This window comes from Myotis brandtii, unplaced genomic scaffold (genome assembly GCF_000412655.1).
Source record: "Myotis brandtii unplaced genomic scaffold, ASM41265v1 scaffold182, whole genome shotgun sequence".
Lineage (NCBI taxonomy): Eukaryota > Metazoa > Chordata > Mammalia > Chiroptera > Vespertilionidae > Myotis > Myotis brandtii.
Genome location: NW_005356751.1, coordinates 4,423,708 through 4,442,735, shown reverse-complemented (window position 1 = coordinate 4,442,735; position 19,028 = coordinate 4,423,708). Strand labels below are relative to the sequence as shown.

The following is a 19,028-nucleotide window of genomic DNA, read 5'->3' as shown; positions in this document are numbered from 1 at the left end:
TCAAAAAGGGATTCACATTGGGGTGGAGGTGCCCCATTAGCAAACCTTGGGTTCCATATTTTTACCAGGAGCCTTTCTGTGTCCCTTAAAGAAACCAGAAGAATGGAGAGTGACATGGGGTGGGCCATCTAAGTCATTGATTCCCATGGAACCTGATGGCTGGAAGCACAGGGGATGGGCTCAGAGGAGGGAGAAGGGGGGCAGGTGGACGTGGGAGGTCACCCAGGGCAGCTTTGAGGCAGAACCTCACCCCTTCCTTTCCCAGCTGTGTCAGCTGAAGCACAGAAGCCTCACCAACTTGCCAAGATCCACCGCCCTTCCTGACGCCGCCTTTGGTCCTGGTGGTCTTTTATAAGCTTAAAAGATGTTACTTTTCTTCTATGTTATTATTCTCAGCCACCAAGGCAAAACTGCATTCTATAATTGCTAATTTCACACTCACCCAATTCATTCAGCTGTTTATTTTTACTTCTCCCACCTTCCCACAGGGTCCTGCATCCCACGGCCACTGAGGCCTTAAGACGTCACCCATCCCCGGGACTTTGAGTCCCAATCACACTTGCTTCACCTCTCCCTCCTTTCCCCAAGGTCTTACACAGGTCCTCTTCCTGTTTGTCTTCCCTAACGTCTTCTATAACCCTGTCTTCTCAGTGTCCATACACAGCAGACCGGGTAAAGGTGGGAAATGGAGCTGAGGAGAGAGGAGACTTTCCTTAGGTCACTCAGCAGAACTGCAGGGAACAGGACGCTCCCCTCACTGTGTCTTGAATCCACTCCCTCCCTCCCCCTGGCTGAGGCCTGGCACCTGCACTCCTGCAGGAGCTCATTCTTTCAACAAGTGCCTGAGACAGAAGCTTCTGGCGTAAATGCCCATGGAGATCAGGGGCCTTGGCCAAATGGCCAAGTAGTCGTAAATGAGGACGGAAAAGGGCCCGATCTGTCCCACCACCTGAGACAATCCTGTGCACTCCTGCTGGGTTAGCACTCCGAAAACAGCCCTTGTATTCAAACTGGTCTGGGCAGGTATTTAGCCCCTCTGTGACCACAGCCTCATGACCCTGCTCCTCGCTTTCCAGGCTGTACCTGCCAGCTGGCCCTACTGCCCACTCTGTGCTTGCCCACGTCAGTGCCCTTAATAAGATATTCTCTCTATAAAACAGCCCAGCATGGCTGCCACAGCTCCAAGAAGCTTTCACCCGCGTCCCTGATGGAAATGCTTTCACTACCTCCGCTATATACGCCCTTCCCAAGTTTTAGGGCTTCTTTTGTGGAAAAGATACAAGTTACAAGAGTCAAGGACTTTACAAAAGCCCCACGGTTGACAATGAAACTGGAAGGCCTTGGATATCCCCCTCTTGGTGCATTTTTCAAAAGCCCACCCTTGTCCATAGAACATACACAACGCATCATTTCTGAGCCATTGCTAAGTTCTGGGTGCTGAATAGCAAAACACAGCATGCAAAACATGGTCCCTGGCCTGTGTGAGTTTACATTTTGAGAAGACCCTGGGAAGCATACAGCCTGCATCAGCTGAAAAGTAATTACGAGCCCTACTTTTTTTTTTTTATTGATTTAAAAGGAGAGTAAGAAAGAGGGAGAGAGATATCAATTTGTTGTTCCACTTATTTATGCATTCATTGGTTGATTCTTGTACGTGCTCTGATCGGTGATAAAACCCGCAACCTTGGTATATCAGGACACCACTGTAACCAGCTGAGCTTATAGGGCTTACGGCCAGGGCAACTATAAGCTCTACTTTTCTCAGAGCTGCCCTCCCCTGGCAGCTTAGATGCCACTGCATGTGGTTCACCTTGTAGCTAGGTCCCGTAGCATGGCCGTGATGCAGCCTTACCTTCCCAGCTTTGCATGTTTGCTCTGGTTCTTCTCAGCCAGAATGTCTTCCTCACCCACTTTCAGCACCTACTCAGGTTCCCTTCCTTCCGCTCCAAACGTCTGCCCTCCCACTCCTCTGAACTTTTTTCAGGAACTGTAATGTAGCGCCACATAATTTAGCTCTCCCTCATATGGCCCAGAAGTGTGACACTTAGTGGCTTTGGGGTTTGTGGCAGGGAGAGAGGTAGGTGGCAGCCAAAGGTATTCTCTCTCCTTCCACCAGGGCAGGTTGTTTCTGGGACACAGCTACCCAGTCACTCCATTTCCCAAGAAAACTATGGTCCATGAAGGGAAAGTGATCTGTAGTGCGCCTGGAGGGGGTTGTTACAGTATCTCCCGTGCCGTCATCACTCACCTCCCTCTTCATCCACAAGCTTGGAAGCCAGGCATTGGGATAGCACAGCTTCAGGGGGAAGGGGCCTGGATTCCCGAGTTTTCACCTGGACAATAACCTCCCAGGAGAGCCAACCAGGAACAACTGTAGACTTCAGGCAGGAAATAAACTTTTATTAGACTGAACCACTGAGATCTTCCCTGATGAAAACAGAGTTAGATAATTTAGGACTGAATCCATCTCTGCCACTTGTTAGCTGTGCGATGTTGGGATGATCACACCCTCCCTGGGCCTCCGACTCTCCATTGATGAGAAGGGGTTAACAGTACCTAACTCTGCAGAATGGTTATGAGACATAAGATACGTCTGAAGTTCGTGGGACATTGTAGAAACCACGTTTTCTCTGTAACGTGTGTGTGTGTGTGTGTGTGTGTGTGTGTGTGTGTGTGTACAAGCACTCTCATGCAGTGGCTTCATGTGTGTTCATCTTGTCACTAGATTTTAAATCCCTTGCATAGTGCTTTAATGTCGCAGACCCCTTCTGCATTTGCCATAAAGCTTAGCACAGTGCAAAACACAGAGAAGGTTTCAATAAATATTTACTAAAAGCCTAACTATCTTGGTTTAAAACAAGCAAAACTAACTTCCTTTGCCACCTGTTTGATGATTTCCCCTCTTGGGCCACCACCACCCACCCCATCACACAGCTCCCTTCATTCTCTTCCTCCAAGACCCTCTCCTGCTGGTCCAGTTCCCTCTGCTTCCCACCCCCCTACCTTGTAAAATGTATTTTTGTGTAAACTTGTTACTCAGTCAGTGAGTAAATGGGTGTATCTATTTGGATCAAAGTCCTTTTGTGGTTTGTAACCAATGGAGCAGAAGCCAGACAGGGAAGGGAGGGGCGGGTTATTGAGGTCTTTGGGAACAGACTGTGAGGGAACCATGCTGGAGGTGGCCTTGCTTCATATTTTATAAACAAGCTATAGACACGAGATGTATGATGACATCTCTAAGTTGGGAGGTGTTGCTAAAGCATTTCGGCCCAGGATAAAATATTAAGTTGATGAGGATCAACCATCTCATCAGGTTGGTATGTTGAGTCTTTGGGAATTATGTCAATGTGTTTTTAAAAAGTGGACACATTTTTAAAGTATAAGAGCAATGAAGGAATAATGGATTATCTCAAGTCAGTTTAGCTTATTTAAAAAATATCACACAGGATCTGTTCTCCACTATTGAAGAGGCAGTTGAAGTTCCTTTCAAGTCTGATAGTGTTTGACATGCTTTTTACATATAAATGTAATTCCTAACCTCTTCTGACAAATATTCTGATGATATTAGATAAAGAATAAATACCTATTAGGAGGCAAACATTTTTTGAGGCCCCATTTGATTGAAATGGATGTCTTTCTTTATATTCCGCATAGGATATTTATTACATGCATTGAATGTAATAAAACACTTAAACTTATTTGGAATTGGAATTATTTTTTTATATCACATCCTTTTTGTCCTCTGTAATCAGATAGTCCTTCACACATGAAGTACGTGGAAATGCAGTTGAGCATGCTTATTCAAAATATATTTTAAAGTTCCTTTTTCTGACTCTCATATTGGCAACAACATCCCACTTTTCTGTAGTTCTTGTTTCATCTTCAGTTTTTCTTTTGTGGTTTTCTGAACAACAACAAAAAAACTCCTTGGAAGGCATATTAGAGGCTTAAATTTTAGGTAACAGAGCGCAGCGCCATTCCTGGCAAATGCACTATATCATTCCAGTGTCGCAAGGCCCAGTGACAGAACCTGGAGTCAGGTTAGGGGCTGGGTGGTGGCCTGGACCCATATCCCACCGTATTAACTTGGACACTCTTAGCAGAAACTTATACTTTCTGGAAAAGTTAATTTCCATTTTTACTCCAGAGAACTATCACTTCAGAAGAATGAATTTACCTTTTCCAGTTTTGTAAGGTTGTATGAGGAAATTTGAGTTAACTGGACCATAGTTCTGTTTTAGATATTTTTAGGGGGCTTCCACAATGTTTTCCTATAAACAGACTTCACATTAGAGATGTTGGTTCCCTGAGACTGAGAACTACCCAATCTGGAGGCAAAAATTACAATCTTGCCAAAAGGCTAGTGCGCATGACAGTGATAGGGTAGGTCAATGAATCTAGGCAACCACCTGGCGACATCCACACCTCACTGCAGCTTGATTGCTCCCTACTGATGCTGCACCCCAAACTCCAATGAAAAGACAGAGTTTGCAGAGTCCGAAAATGTCAAGGTTCATGTGATAATCCAATGTCATATAGACCAGCAGTGTTAGCAGCAGTGGAATGCATCTCAGAACTATGGGGTGAATTTCCCCAAGCGGCTGTTCACAACGGGCCTGAGACTAAGAGCAGGGGTTTCAGCCTTGGCTGCAAACTGGAGTCCCCTGGAGAGCTCTCAACACCAACCATGGCTGGGCCTCAACTCCAGAGATTCTAAATCAATGAGTCAGAGGAGCAGCCCAGACACCAGGGTTTTCAAAAGTTCCCTGAGTCATTCTAATGTGGTGCTAAGGTTGATGTGAAGTCTTTGTAGTGAAAAAAGTGGCTCTATATGAACTACCCTAATACAATGACTCTAGACAGCCTGGACAAATATGCATATGTATAAATCCCAACTAATAGAAGAGTAATATGCAAATTAACCATCACTTCACGATAAAGATGGAGGCGCCCACAGCCAATAAGGAGGGAATATGCAAATTGATGTGACAAGGTGAGAGGCGGAAGGCGGCTCTAGGCAGAGCCAAGGCGGTGCTGGCAGCCAGGGGAAGGAAGACCTATTCTTACACAAATCTTCATGCATCAGGCCTCTAGTATACATATAAATGTATAAATATAACAAATATATAACAAATAATTTTAAAATATCAGTGGCTAATGCAATAATGTTTATTCCTTGTGAGTGTGGATGATTGACTTGAGAGAGAGAGACAGAGAAACATTGATTTGTTGGCCCACCCATTTATGCATTCATGGTTGATTTCTACATGCGCCCTGACTGGGGATCAAACAGGAAACCTTGGCATATGGGGGCAACACTCTAACCAGCTGAGCTACCCGGCTAGGGCAATGTATTTTTTTGCTAGACCTGGAAATGGTGTATAGCACTTCTCCTGACATATCAATGGTTAGAATCCATTACCCGACCACAGCCTAACTGCAGAGGAAGTTAGGGAATGTCCTTTTATGGGCCTGAGAGTGAAAAGTAGGGTCAGTGAGCATCTAGTCAGTTTCTGCCTTATGTTAATACTATGAAAATATTTATAACTTCATCATTTGGCATGTGTTTATAACACCCTTATTTAAGAACCATGGGCTTAGGGTTTGTGTCAACATTTAAAATTAACTTTATACATTATATTTGTCTTATATTTGTAGAATCAATGAAACTCTAAAGGACCTTTCAGTTGTAATTTCAATAAAAATTGTTTTGGAGGCAGTGAGTAGAGACCCCAGGCTCTCCAGCTCTGCTTTAACCCAAGCAGCTCTGCTTATATTTTATATGTTAGATTTAATTAGGGTAAGTTTCATTTAAACACAGGAATCTAACTCTATAAGTGCATTCACCACTGAAAATTGCCATGTTTCAGCACTATGTGCGGTAGAAGGCTGATTCTAATTTTGATGATTCATAAAGATCTAGACATGGGTTTTTTAGATGTCAAAGGTGAATCTACTCCAGAGCCATATCTTGCCCCTGTCTCCTAGGACAGTGGGATGTGAGGACACCTAACCCTGCCTCCTCCTTCAGAAGCCTGCCAAGTCTAATCATGTTCCCACCAAATATACAACTGGGAGAGACTGCTCGGCACCCCCTTGTTTTAACGTTCCTGTAGGGTAGAAACCTGGCTTCTTTCACCTTTGCCCTTAGTGCTTCATGCAGGTGGCACAAGGAAAGTGCGCAAAAAATATTTGTTGAGGAAAACAAAGAAACGGGAGGAGAGGAAGAGGTCACACAACAGAGAGAAGAAATGGTTTGCTCTTCTGTATGGGTTTTTCCTATTTTCACTTGTATTTTTACTTCTTCCAATCTCAATCGTAGATCCATTCAACACATAGTCAGTGCCTACTGTGTGCCAGGCCCTGAGCAGGGCAATGGAGCTATGAGGACAAATCAAATTCTTGCCACCAGAGCTCTCAAATGTCACCGAGGAGGCAGCAGTGACAAGCATTTACTGGGGGAAGAAGGGGGCTGAGCAAGGTGTGGCTCAATTCTTTCCTTCGTGTTCACTCTGTAGCTGGAAGAGCAGAGAGGAGCCTGGATCTTAACTCACAAGTGTAATTGTAGCTTCACAGGCCCTTTTTTGCTCTCATATATTGTATCTTATTTGTTCTTTGGACATGCACAGTGAAATGAGTAAGTGCTATGTCATCAGAAGGTCTGGGGCTTTTAGTCTCAGTCGTACCTCTTTAAGGAGAGAGACCTTTGGCAAGACACCTGCACTCACGCACAACGCAGATTATAATTACCGAGGATTGAGGTGAGATTCAGAGGAACACTGTTCACAGTGCTTTTTAAAAAAAATATATTTTTTATTGATTTTTTTACAGAGAGGAAGGGAGAGGGATAGAGAGTTAGAAACATCGATGAGAGAGAAACATCGAGCAGCCGCCTCCTGCACACCTCCTACTGGGGATATGCCTGCAACCAAGGTACATGCCCTTGACTGGAATCGAACCTGGGACCTTTCAGTCCGCAGGCCAACGCTCTATCCACTGAGCCAAACCGGTTTGGCCACAGTGCTTTTTAAACTAGAGGTGTTAGATGTTTAAATATCTACGTATCTAGCATCTATCTACCACAGGCAATACTGATCCCTGGGAGCATCTAGGGAAGGTGTTATCATTAACCCTAAAATACTGATGAGGAAAACAAGACTCGGAAACACCGAGTAGCCCTGGCTGAATAACTTAGGGAATAAGCCCTGGACAGAGCTATCTGACCTCAGATTCCCTGCAGAGTCGGGACTCTGGACCAAGAGCACCTGGGGACCTCAGGACCCGACTGAACTCTCAGCAAACATTCTTCTAAGACAAGAAGTCAAAATTCTGTGAACCAAGAATCACAGACCCTGAGGAAATAAAACTTGAGACCGAGAGCATCAGCCTTTAAGAATGGTGGCCCCACTTCCATGCCCTTTCCCAGGGGATGTGGGGCCAGTATGGGTGGGGTTGGACCCACTGGGCACGATTGGGAGCCATGTGCTCCTGGGAAGCTGGTTCTGCAGCAGACGGACTCTTGGGCTCACTGATGACTGTGAAGGACCCACAAGTGAGCCTGCTGTGGTCAATCTACAAACGTGCAGGAAGCAGCGGGCCCTGGAGGAGCTTGTCCCCCTACCTGGGATCACTGGAGTTGCATCACAGGACTGGCCCGGAGAGGTGCAGTGAACATGCTGAAGGGATTAAATGAGGAGCAACTGAAGACAGAAAGGCTGAACAACACATGACCGTGATTTCATGCAGCAATAAAAATACAGAGACACCAACCCAATCCAGCCTGCCAGGCTTTGAAATCCTGACATGTCAGGGTCCCATTAATCTTTCGGGACAGGTCTGGCCTTTTACCTGGCAGAGCTGTTGGGAGCACCCAGAGCGGGCTTACCACGCAGACACAACAACACAGGCCTGTGCCCTCTTTCTCTCCATAGCTGGTGGGCTCCCCGGGATCAGTGATTACCATCAGGATGTTTTCAAATGTCTCTATTTCCAGGAGAAGCAAAAGCGGAATCATTTAGGTTTGATTTCAGTCTTCCCCCAGAGAGAATTTTAAAAAGGAACCAGACCTATTCTGATTTCTACAACTCGCCGCGCAGCTGCAAAACCCGCATCAGGTGGGGTATGGACATGACCCAGGACCTGCTGAACAGAGCAGCTGCTTTCTGCTAACCTTTTCTACCTCGGTGCTGCTTAACTTCGAACCTGAGCCAGGATTTCAGAAATACGCTAGCTGACACTATACCCAACCCTTAAGAGGCCAAAGGGAGCAGAGAGAGGTTACTGCTGCGTTTATTCATGAAATGGGAAAAGTCACGGGGATCAAAAATAACAATGAGTATTACTTTACATGGAACGAAAATGACAATGGACAGAGAGCATGGAGTTGAGCTACACTGAGTTCGCTCAGTTAAAAAGGATGCACCTTCCACTGTCCAAGGGTAAAAATGAAACTGACATCCATTTGCAGAGATCATAATTCAGGCTTAAATCAAGGATGCAAAACAGCCCGTGTCCTAAAAGGAGGTTTCTGATTTTGTTTGCCAAAAAAGCCATTTTGGAATCATTAGCAGTTAGTTGAAATAACAGATTCTGTGATATTGCCAGGACCTGCCAAATGTATGTCGGATGTCAAATGCACAAGACCCTCATGTTTACACAGACATTTGTGAGAACGTCAGAACCTTTCATTGAGACCCAACCCTGTAAGTGAACCCAGTCATGGATACACGGAAATTTGCAAAATCACATTCACAGCCTTCTTGTTTCTAATTCTCAGAAGAATACTGAGAATCCTTTCTTAATAATACATAGTTAGGCTCACATTGGGTCTCACAAGTTTAATGAAGTAAATTAGTTAACCCCCCCCCTTTTTAAAAACAAAGCATTATTTAAAATTGGCAAGCATTGATCAGACCATCAAACCTCGGAGGGAAGGTAGGGGAGGGTGGGGGTAATGGGGAGAGATCAACCAAAGGACTTGTATGCATGCATATAAGCCTAACCAATGGACACAGACAACGGCGGGGGGGGGGGGGGCATGCGTGGGGGGAAGGGGGGCAATGGGAGGATAAGGACACATATGTAATACCTTAATCAATAAAGAAAAAAAATTGGCAAGAGGGAAATAACTGTCGTCAGCTATGTATGTGAAAACAAATCTCTCTCCCAGTAATAATCTGCTAGCATTTAAAAACAATGTCCTTCAACCATTTAATAATCACATTTCTAATATATCTCTAAGAATTATAGCTAAATCAGAATAAAGTACATTCTATGGACAAAGCTGAGGGTGATTTTAAAATCTCTAAGAGTTTATAGGTATATGACTTTTAAGTATATAATATAGTATCAACTTAATTGTCCTTTATTTTGGCTCATCTAATTTACAAACATGATTTCTGAAGTGTAACAGTATTTGTAATGGCAATGTCCAAAGCAATTTTGGCTGAGTAAAGTGCTATTTGTTGAATAAAAATGTAGTTGTTTGTGCAAGTTTAACATTTCACAAGGCCAGCTGAGTTCACTTCAACCCTACTTACAAAGTAATTATTGGCAAATGAAATGGACTGGGGGTAGAGACAAGACGTTTTCAAGCTTCTGAGCGATTTACAAAACCAAGTTCTTCAATCATTGAAAGTAAAATTGAAAGGTCACAAACAATTAAAAGGTACAGGTTTAAGTCTCGGTATTAAGATGGTTCCAACAAGAGGAATATTTACAATGGAACAATGAGGAAAATGTTTCGTTACAGTCAGAAACATGGAAAATATGCCGTTGAAAATTGTTGGCTCTGAAATAAATAAAATCCAGACTGAGACTATTAAAAATATCAAAGTGATCTACTATGTGCCAACTCTATTTTCTTCTGTTGTTTGTTAGAAAGAAAATCCGTTATTGAATATAATGCAGTTCTGGTTAAATTACCAAAGACATTTTCCGTATATGCAAACTGTCATTTACCATATGCTATATATTCTTCCCTAATAATTTTAGCACACTTCCATCACAGAGCCATAGGCGCAGAGTTAGAAGGAAATTTTGAGTCATAAATTTAACTTCCTAACCAAGATACAAGTCCTTTCCAAAATAGTTATTCAACTCATCTCTATTGAGCACCTATTCTGAGCAAGGGTTTTTGGATGGCAAAATAAGAGATATGAAAAATACTTTAAAATGTTCAGGTAGCCCTAGCCAGTTTGGCTCAGTGGATAGAGCGTTGGCCTGCGGACTAAAGGGTCCCAGGTTCGATTCTGGTGGGGCGTGCAGGAGGCAGCCGGTCAATGATTCTCTCATCATTGATGCTTCTATCTCTCTCCCTCTCCCTTACTCTCTGAAATCAATAAAAATATATTAAAATAAATAAATATATATTTTAAAAAATGTTCAGATAGAAGAAAGCTTCCTCGTCCATTGGCCGACATTATGCCTAGACTGAAACCATCCAGCTAGTGACAGGGATGTCACCACATTGCAAGGAAACCCATTGTCTCAGAGGGTAGCTCCAGAACAAGGCAGGTAAGTGCTAAACTGAATGGCACTCCCAGTGATCCTGGTTTTGTCTCCTGAGACATGCCTGTTCCATCTTCTTTAGCTGTCCGCAGATTTTGAGAGGATTTGTCTGAGTCCTGTATGGTTTCTCCTCCCTTCTTGTGGCAAGCTCATTCACCTTTATTCTCACTACCATTGACCTTCCTGGTATTTTAAATATCATTTCATATCATTTGAATGAGCTTAATTGTCAACGATTCCATATTGCACTTAAAATAAAACTGCATTTTCAAATTATGACATTCAGAAAACAAGATTAATAGCCTTCAATTGGATTCAATTTGGAATTATCCCTTTGTAATTAGACTAGTACTAACAACAGATGTTTAGGGGGAAAAGAGGGATGGAACACCTAAGGCTTGCCAACACTGTGTATATATTTGAGGAAAGGGGGCATGATAAATCTTTTGTAATGAAATGCATGTGCTCTAAGACAATGACTAAACTTGAGATTTTTAAAGCACTTAAATCTAGTAGTTTAAGTCACCGGAGTAATTAGGTCATGCTTTAGAAATGATGCTCCCATCTAAATCTCTCACTGGTGAGAAATAACGCTGCTGTCTTTAATGAATTATGGAAACAAGAGACTGACTCAAATATGTTAAGTATGCTCATAGTGGTTATACATTTGGCACCTTTAGAAGCTGTAAGTAACAGACCCAGGATAATTCAAATTCAGGAGACTTTATTTAGCCTCCAGAATGGCCCCTCCAATCCCACATCCATGCAAGAACACAAAATCAAGGGGTACACTAAAAAAAAGAAGAGACTGTTTTATTGTGACATTTATGACATGGACCCCTTGTGGACATGAATGACCAAGGGTCATCTTGGCAGACGGCACAGGTGTGATGAAGGATGCACTGGTGATGTTCTGGCTGCTGAGGCTGTTTCTTGGTCCTCCCAGACCTCCATGCACATGCGGGCCAGTCACAGAAATTTCAATACCACTTGGTGTACACATTTAACAAGTCTTTGGTCTTAATAAGCACCATTACAAACCCTCACGTTAAGGGTATTATTATTCTAGTTTATAAATGTTTCAATGATAAAAATAGCACGATTACAGTATACACACACTTAATTTACATGTAATGTATTATACTCATAACTGAGATAAGCTACTGAACTAACTTTGGTTGATTGAAATTAATGAAGTATTTGAGCTGAATAGTTGGAATTTGGTTTCTAAGTTGTGTAAATATTACAGTGCATTTATGAATCTAGTTTGAGAATTTACTAGCACCAAGTAGATATTAGAAATGGCCAACCTAGTACTTTTATTTGGAGAAGCGAAGTTTTAAAGTCTGAAAAAAAATAGAAGTCCAACAATTGAAAGCACATTCCCGTATGTCTGCTAGGAGGATGGCACGTGAGCGTGGATGGCCAGCCCCCAGTGGAAATACACATCCCAGTTTTCAAGAATCAACACATATGTCAAGGTAGCTTAGCTACACACATGAGAAGCCTGAGAAAGTGGTTGTTTTGAACTAGGGTAGTCTCCTGTACCTTGCTTTGGTAATACAAGAATAGTGCTTATTTATAGAAATTGATGTGGTGAAAGATTGTACCTATGATATAAAATTCTGACTGGGGGGAAAATTCAGTTCTACCTATCTATCTTTGGTTTTTAATTATTGGGTCTCTGGATGGTGAATTAATGAAGCAAAATCTGAATTTTCATCTTCAGATTATCACCCAGTTCACCACTGAGGTAGTCTTTGTCATATTTGTCTTCTAGCTGGTTCAGTTCTTTCTTCTTATAAAGTGGAGTGCTGCTGATTTGTAATGAATAGGTTCCAGCCACTGGCTTCTTCTTCGTGAAGTGGAGGTAGCTGATCCCTTCCTTTTGGTTGATTTTAAAGAAGCCGTTTTCATTCCCAGATTCAATCAAGTATCTGTTGTGATTCGTTAGCGTTGTAAGAGCCGGAAGGAGTTCTAGGATTCGGACCTTGTTGCTGATGTGGGAAATATTGAAAGCGAACATGGCTATCTTCTCAGCGTCCCAACTTGCAAGACTCACATTGGCTTCTTTCTCTGGCTGGTCCTGAAAAGACAGATGCAGTGTGTTAAATAAACTGTAGAAAGGCACTTGTTTCCCATTATAAAGAAAAATTAACGTGATTCTCACACTGATACAACTTTCTTCTCAGATTGTATAAACTATATTGAAAAAGCATATTCATAAAGCACATTTTTAAAACCACAGGTGTTAAGTTGGCACATATTTATAATATTAAAAATATTAAACTTATGTCAAGAAGAAGGTCAGGTTGAAATCACTTGTATTTGTAGGTCTTTTAATGGGGTGGGCCTCCAAGTGTGGGCCCTGGACCAGCAGCCTCAGCATCACCTGGGAATCTGTTAGGAATGCAAATCCTTGGTGCCACCCCAGGGGGACGGAATCAGAAGCCCTAGGGTGTCTCCCAGAAATCCATTTTCACAAGCCTTCGAGATAATTCAGATGCACACTCAAATCTGAGAACCACTGTTTTAATAGAGTATTTTCTTTCTAAAGATTATCTCATTTCCTAAACCACAGCGGATGCATTACAGCACTGATGCTTAAGAAAGAACCAGTCTATTTCAATTTTGTTCACGGATGCAAAACCGTTCCCTCTGAAGGACACACCTATGAACCTACTTCCTGACTCTGATGATCTGCTAACATTCAATGCTTTGCACCTGGCTTCTTGCTTGCCTCTCTGGGACCAGATGTGCTAGATTCTCAGGGCCGGGAGCCAGAGGTCTGGGTGAATATCTGTGCATTTCTGAGTTGACTGAAAGGCTGCGGCAGCCGTAGGCAAAGAAAACCAGGCTGCCTGAGCTCCATGTTGTTCTTGTCTAGAATCCAAGTTCCCTCACACTCCACATGGCTCTTTTCAGGAGAGCAGCCTCTAGCTTCAGAACTTGGCGTCCCTGTGTAGGAAGCACTATGTCACTTCACTACTCTGCCCACTGGCTGTCCTGGTTCAGACCTTGTCCTTTCAGCAGACTCTGGGTGGGTGTTTGACTTTCTTTTTGGCGAGACAGAGGAAATGAGCAAGTATGTGAAAACCTTCGAATGGCCACTCCCTAAAGGCAGCAAGAAAGTCCAGAGAGCCCCACAGACTCTTGTAAAATGCAGCCTAGAGCTCGGGGAATGTCTGGATTTTTTCCCTGGGGAGCCTTTGCTCACTGTGGAGCATCCTTAGAGGAAACCACAGGAACCTGGAAGGCCCTTCTGCACTAGGAGACATCAGGAGCCACCACTCTGTACCCACCTCGATGTGGGAGGCATCTGTTTCATTGGCGCTTCTCCGTTTCCTGCCCCGTTTTGGGTAACCGTTGATCTTACACTCATAACAAGCCTCTGGGGAGAGGGAATTGTCATCCATTTCTCCGCTGGCAGGTGGCTCTGGGCCTCCTCGGCCCATGCCCATTCCAGATACACAGTGCCTGTGGGAGAACGCAAAGGGAGCACAGACATTTGTTATTAGAAGTGGGTCACAGGGAGGTGATATGAGAATTCTGGTGAAACCTGGCGACATTCAGCCCTTGACTATATGTCCATTGGGTGATTGGACAGTTTTGAGAATCATATTGAAGTCCTCTGTGGTTGACCTCTTACTCCTGGCTGCTTGATTTTTCTCCATTCTCTTAGGGCTCTATTTTGAATATTGATTTGCCCCTTTGTTCCCTAAGCCTAATGTGGCAGGCAATTTGCTATACTTACATGGGGAAGGGACATGGAGTGTTGTTTTCCTCCTGTCTTGGAAAGACCATGCGATTTGGGAGGTTAAATAAAAGTCTTGTTTTTATGAAATTGTTTCCACGGGAGTGAGACAAGTATAAGACATCACTGTTCAATTCCTTGCCCTCTTCCCAACTAATGGATGCCATCACTGCCACCTCCACTTCCATCACCACCACCACCATCACCACCCTTCATAGCTCCAGCTTTTTAGCAATCTCTCCTATTATTTGACCTCTGACTTTGGCTGAAGCTACTGAAAATAGGAAGAAAGCTCTTAGGTGATACTTGAGGTTGACTTAGAAATAAATTGGGAAGATATGCAACGTATAAAACACATGTATCAGAGCTTGCTCAACTGTGGGAAATTGTTTCAAGTCATTCAAAACCACTAGGGCCATTGGCTCTGACTCATGTGAGGCTGGACAAACAAACCCATTGCCCAAGAGAGAACTAGTTCAGCTGTTTTTCTTTGCCTTTTAGTTATCAAAGCCAGATTATGATCGGAGGCTTGCATGTTTCACAAGTACCTTGTTTTCTTATTCTGCTATTTCATAGGCCACTTGGAATGTACTTAGTAGGCTCCCCTTTCAAAATGTGTTGAAATATCTGAATGACTCAAAAAGAATCTTTATTTTGGGGGCCTGGTCTTATCCCTCTAGTGATTCATAGAGAAGCCAAAACTGTATATAAATGGGTACAATGGGTCAAAATGTAGACCATATATTATTTATCTCTTTTTCTGTATTAGCTGGCCTTCTCTTTATAACCTATCTTCCTTTATGCCGTTAAGATTCAATATAGGCCTTGGCCAGGCAGCTCAGTTGGTTAGAGTGTCATCCCGATACACCAATGTTGCAGGTTCAATCCCTAGTCAGGGCACATACAAGAATCAACCAGTGAATGCATAAATAAGTGGAACAACAAATCAATGTTTCTCTCTCTTGCTCTCAATCAATAAAAGAAGATTCAATATACAGATTCCTACCATTTTTTGCAATGCTGCCAGAGCCCTTTTCTTCTTTCTTTATCTTTTAACATGAAATGTGTAGAAACAATAATAATGAATGAAATGATAAATGCTCATCCTGTGTGTGTGTGTGTGTGTGTGTGTGTGTGTGTGTACATTCACACAATGATTCCATTATTGACAGGCAAACCCCAAATTTGCAGGCTTTGGTTCCTTTCTCAGGACTCTTTCCCAGGATTTTCATATCCCCGCAACACCACTTACAAGAAGTGTGACTATGAAACCCCAGTGGCCAGAAGCCAGTGTGGAGTGTCACAATTTTTTGCTAGGAAAATGGCTCTGGCATTAAACTTAAAAAGAATGAGTTTCCTGAGAGCCGGCACAGACATGTGGGAATTTGTGTCCCGTGGCTGGCATTCTGTGTGCTTCCCGTCAAGCATTCTTTTGCCATTTGTGTCAAGAAATCAAAGGCCACTAAGTTAATAACTTGACAAATACATGTATGTGTATGTTGGGAAATATGTAACTAACTTTGTGTGTGGGGGGTGTATATGTGTGTGTGCAGGGGCATATGTGTGTTTGCACATTTAATGTCTGTGTTCCCAATTAAAAAATTAAAGCTTGAGATCCTTCACAGGATAGCCAAAAACTCGACAGACATCCAAGTCTAGACGAACTCGGCAGGGAAAAAGACCTAAACTTTGAAAACTTGCGAACCAATTTAAAACACTGAGTAAAATAAAAAGAGGTCGTCCCTGTCCCAACTCACATACATTCAATGCAGTGAAATATTTTACCTGGAAAATGTAATAAGTATATCAGCTCTTATTTTAATACTCATTTTGGTCATTTTAATGTAAATTTAAGTCTAAAATGTGAAATATACTTTAACACCACACAAAAGGTATCTTTTGGATTTATCCTACTGGGCGGTGGGCAAGATGGCATTTTAAGTTAAGACAGAATACTACCTGCCCAAGAAGAGAGGGAATCAACAATGTGCTACGTGAGCCCAGCTTTGTCACGGGTCAGCCCCCGTATTTCCTGAGAAATGAATCACTTTCCAACAAGATGTGTAGATCAAGCTGGAGAATGAGATAGACTATTTTGTTTGACTTCTATAAATTTTCAGAACTGTAGATGCCCCCTTTCAAATAAAATAACCTACAGCCTCTATGGAGCTAACTGGAATTAACTCGTTATAAAATGCATGTATAACTCTGCTCTCTGAGAACAGTTAAATATGCTGGATTACACTATAAATGAGAGAGCCTCCAACAAGCACGCAAGTAGCAGTGCTTACCCTTGGCCGATCCGGAAGTAACCTGGTGGACAGCCACACAGGTAGCCGCCCTCAGTGTTGGAACAGCCGTAGCTGCAGGGAGCCTGGGAAGAGCCACATTCGTTGATGTCCTGGCATCCTCCGCTGAACTGCTCGTACTGGAAGCCGGTGGGACACATGCACTTGTAGCTCCCCAGGGTGTTGTGACAGGAGGCTCCTCCGCAGATGTGAGCGCTGAGGCATTCGTTTTCATCTGCAGGAAGAACCAGAAAACAAGGCATATGTGACATCGGCCAGAGGTTTCTATCGAGGAGTCTGGGTCAAGTCACTGGTGCTGGCCAGCTGGCCCTCGGCCAGGCTCTCAGGAAGCTGAAGCAGGTAGAGGTGTTTGGGATGAGAAAAGGAAAACAAGAGAAAGATATGGAAATGGATGTGGGCTTTTGCCATGTGGTGAACAAATGTGTTCGACAAGGTCAAATGCACCGGGTGGAGGGCAATAGAGCACGGCATTCTGAGGACCGACAGTCTCTAATTTTCACTGGAAGCCTACAGTAGTATGTTCATGCGCACCCCATGAAGATCGTGGGGCTGGTTCATAGCTAAGGTTCAGGGTTGAGGGTGAGAGGGAAGGAATTATGCAGTTCTCTGTGCAACAGTATGACTGTCTCTAAAGCAAAGACCGAGCACATTCTTGGAGGTTGCTTTTCCATCTCCTTTTTTCAGGATGTACGGGGCTGGCAAGGGCTGATACCTGCAAAAAGTGTCTTCCCCCCTTGGCCTTCCTTTTCAAAAATCTGCATTGGTCCCCCCAGCATTTGTGCTGGGGATGAATAGTACCTTTTGGTATGTCCACTCCCATCTCTGAATGGGTTCCCCCTTATCCAAACCAGACTCCCCCCCGAGAGTCTGGGCCGTGTTAACGCTAAGTATGGCTGGAAGAGATGCGTGCAAACTTCTTGAGAAATAATTCTGGAAAACCCACAAGAGAGACAGATGGTGCAGACCGGCTGCCCACAGGGACCTGCCAAGTCTGATAGTAATAAGCAGAGGGAAAATCTAACTTAAGTCAACAGGAAGGAAGAAAACCTTGAATTTCTCATTATTTCTAATTTATATTTTTTGAAACCTCCAGTATATTTTTGTAGACCTGCTTCTGTAGGGCAGGTTGGAAGCTTTCTGGCAAGACAGTTGTTAATTGCTACAGCTCATGTTTAGACGGATGCTCATTTCAATACAGGTAGACTGGCCTCCTCACTTAGCAAACACTTCCAATAAAAGGGAGGAGGGAGAAGGTAATTGGCATTTATTAGATGCCTGCTGCATGACATATGGGAGACTAAGTGCTTCACATTCATTTACTTCACCTTCCTAACAATCATGGGAGGGAGGTATTATCATCCCTGTTGATGAAGAGAGCGAGGCTCACAAAGCCCCCTGTGATCCCCACAGCCGCGGTGGGCGGAGCTAGCACCCAGGTCTGTCTGACTGCAGCAACCACGTGCTTTCCTTTATGCCACAATGTTTCTCCAGAGACTCACCTCCATCTAAACTCATACTTCCTTTCTTCTTTAATTACTTTTGCTTTATTTGGTTCATGTAGAAAACTTAATTCTTAGAAATGTCTTTTCACTCATTTTTAAAGAACAATATTGTTTCTAAGAAAATATCTGTTCTTCAATTTAGGAAAATAGATGGGTAAAAATACTGGGGGCAACATGTTTGCATATATACATAATATTCACATTTCTGTCCTCCCTTCCTTCTTTCCTACCTCCCTCTCTCCTTACCTCCCTCCCTTCTTTTCCTCTCTTTCTCTTCTCTGTCTCTCCTTTGTGTGGTTGCAGGGAGAGGGAGTCAATACATAATAAGAAAGCCAGGCACTGAGCTGCCTGCAATGACTCAGTGTCTAGCTCTGAGTCTGTTTGAGGGTCTTTAGTATCTAAGGACTCTCAAGCACCCACCTAAGGTCACTTAAGCTCTAAGATTCCTAGAACAGAAATAATAAAATATGCCATTGTCAGTGTTCTTCCCCCCATATTTTAAATTAGAGATGAGGTGTGGAGACCAATAGAGACCAATGGAGACCATGGGCACCAAAGAGTGAATGAAGAACCGAGGGTGTTTACTTTGATGGAGAGAATATTCCTGGACTGGATGTCTTCTTGCCCCTCCACGTCTGTCTGCAGACTTCCCACCTGCTCTCGGTCCCAGAAGGCTCACCTGTATAGATTATCAACAGGCTCCTCTCCCTTGCCCTGTGCTTTTGGTTGGGCTCAGCCATTTGTTTCCTGCTGGGACCATCTATATATCCTATCTAGTAAAAGACAAAAAGGGTAATTAACCGTACCTCCGCTACGCTTCCCATTGGCAAATCAGCAAGATATGCAAATTAACTGCCAATAAAGATGGCGGCCGGCAGCCATGCAGCTGAAGCGAGCAGGAGGCTTGCTTGCTCCAGTGATGGAGGAAGCCAAGGTTCCCCGCCTGCCGCGGCC

General features: G+C 43.4%; 1 protein-coding gene across 1 annotated transcript in view; it reads right to left on the bottom strand.

The window, feature by feature from the left end:
* Window positions 1–11,296: 11,296 nt before the first annotated feature.
* Window positions 11,297–19,028, bottom strand: part of FBN1 (fibrillin 1) — a 243,974-nt gene continuing 236,242 nt past the window's right edge. Inside the window, exons 62-64 of the mRNA XM_005863975.2 lie at window positions 16,555–16,786; window positions 13,812–13,986; window positions 11,297–12,595 (exon numbers count right to left, since the gene is read on the bottom strand). Coding sequence (XP_005864037.1) covers window positions 12,206–12,595; window positions 13,812–13,986; window positions 16,555–16,786 — 797 coding nt within the window. The 3' untranslated portion in view covers window positions 11,297–12,205. The remainder of the gene's footprint in view (window positions 12,596–13,811; window positions 13,987–16,554; window positions 16,787–19,028) is intronic.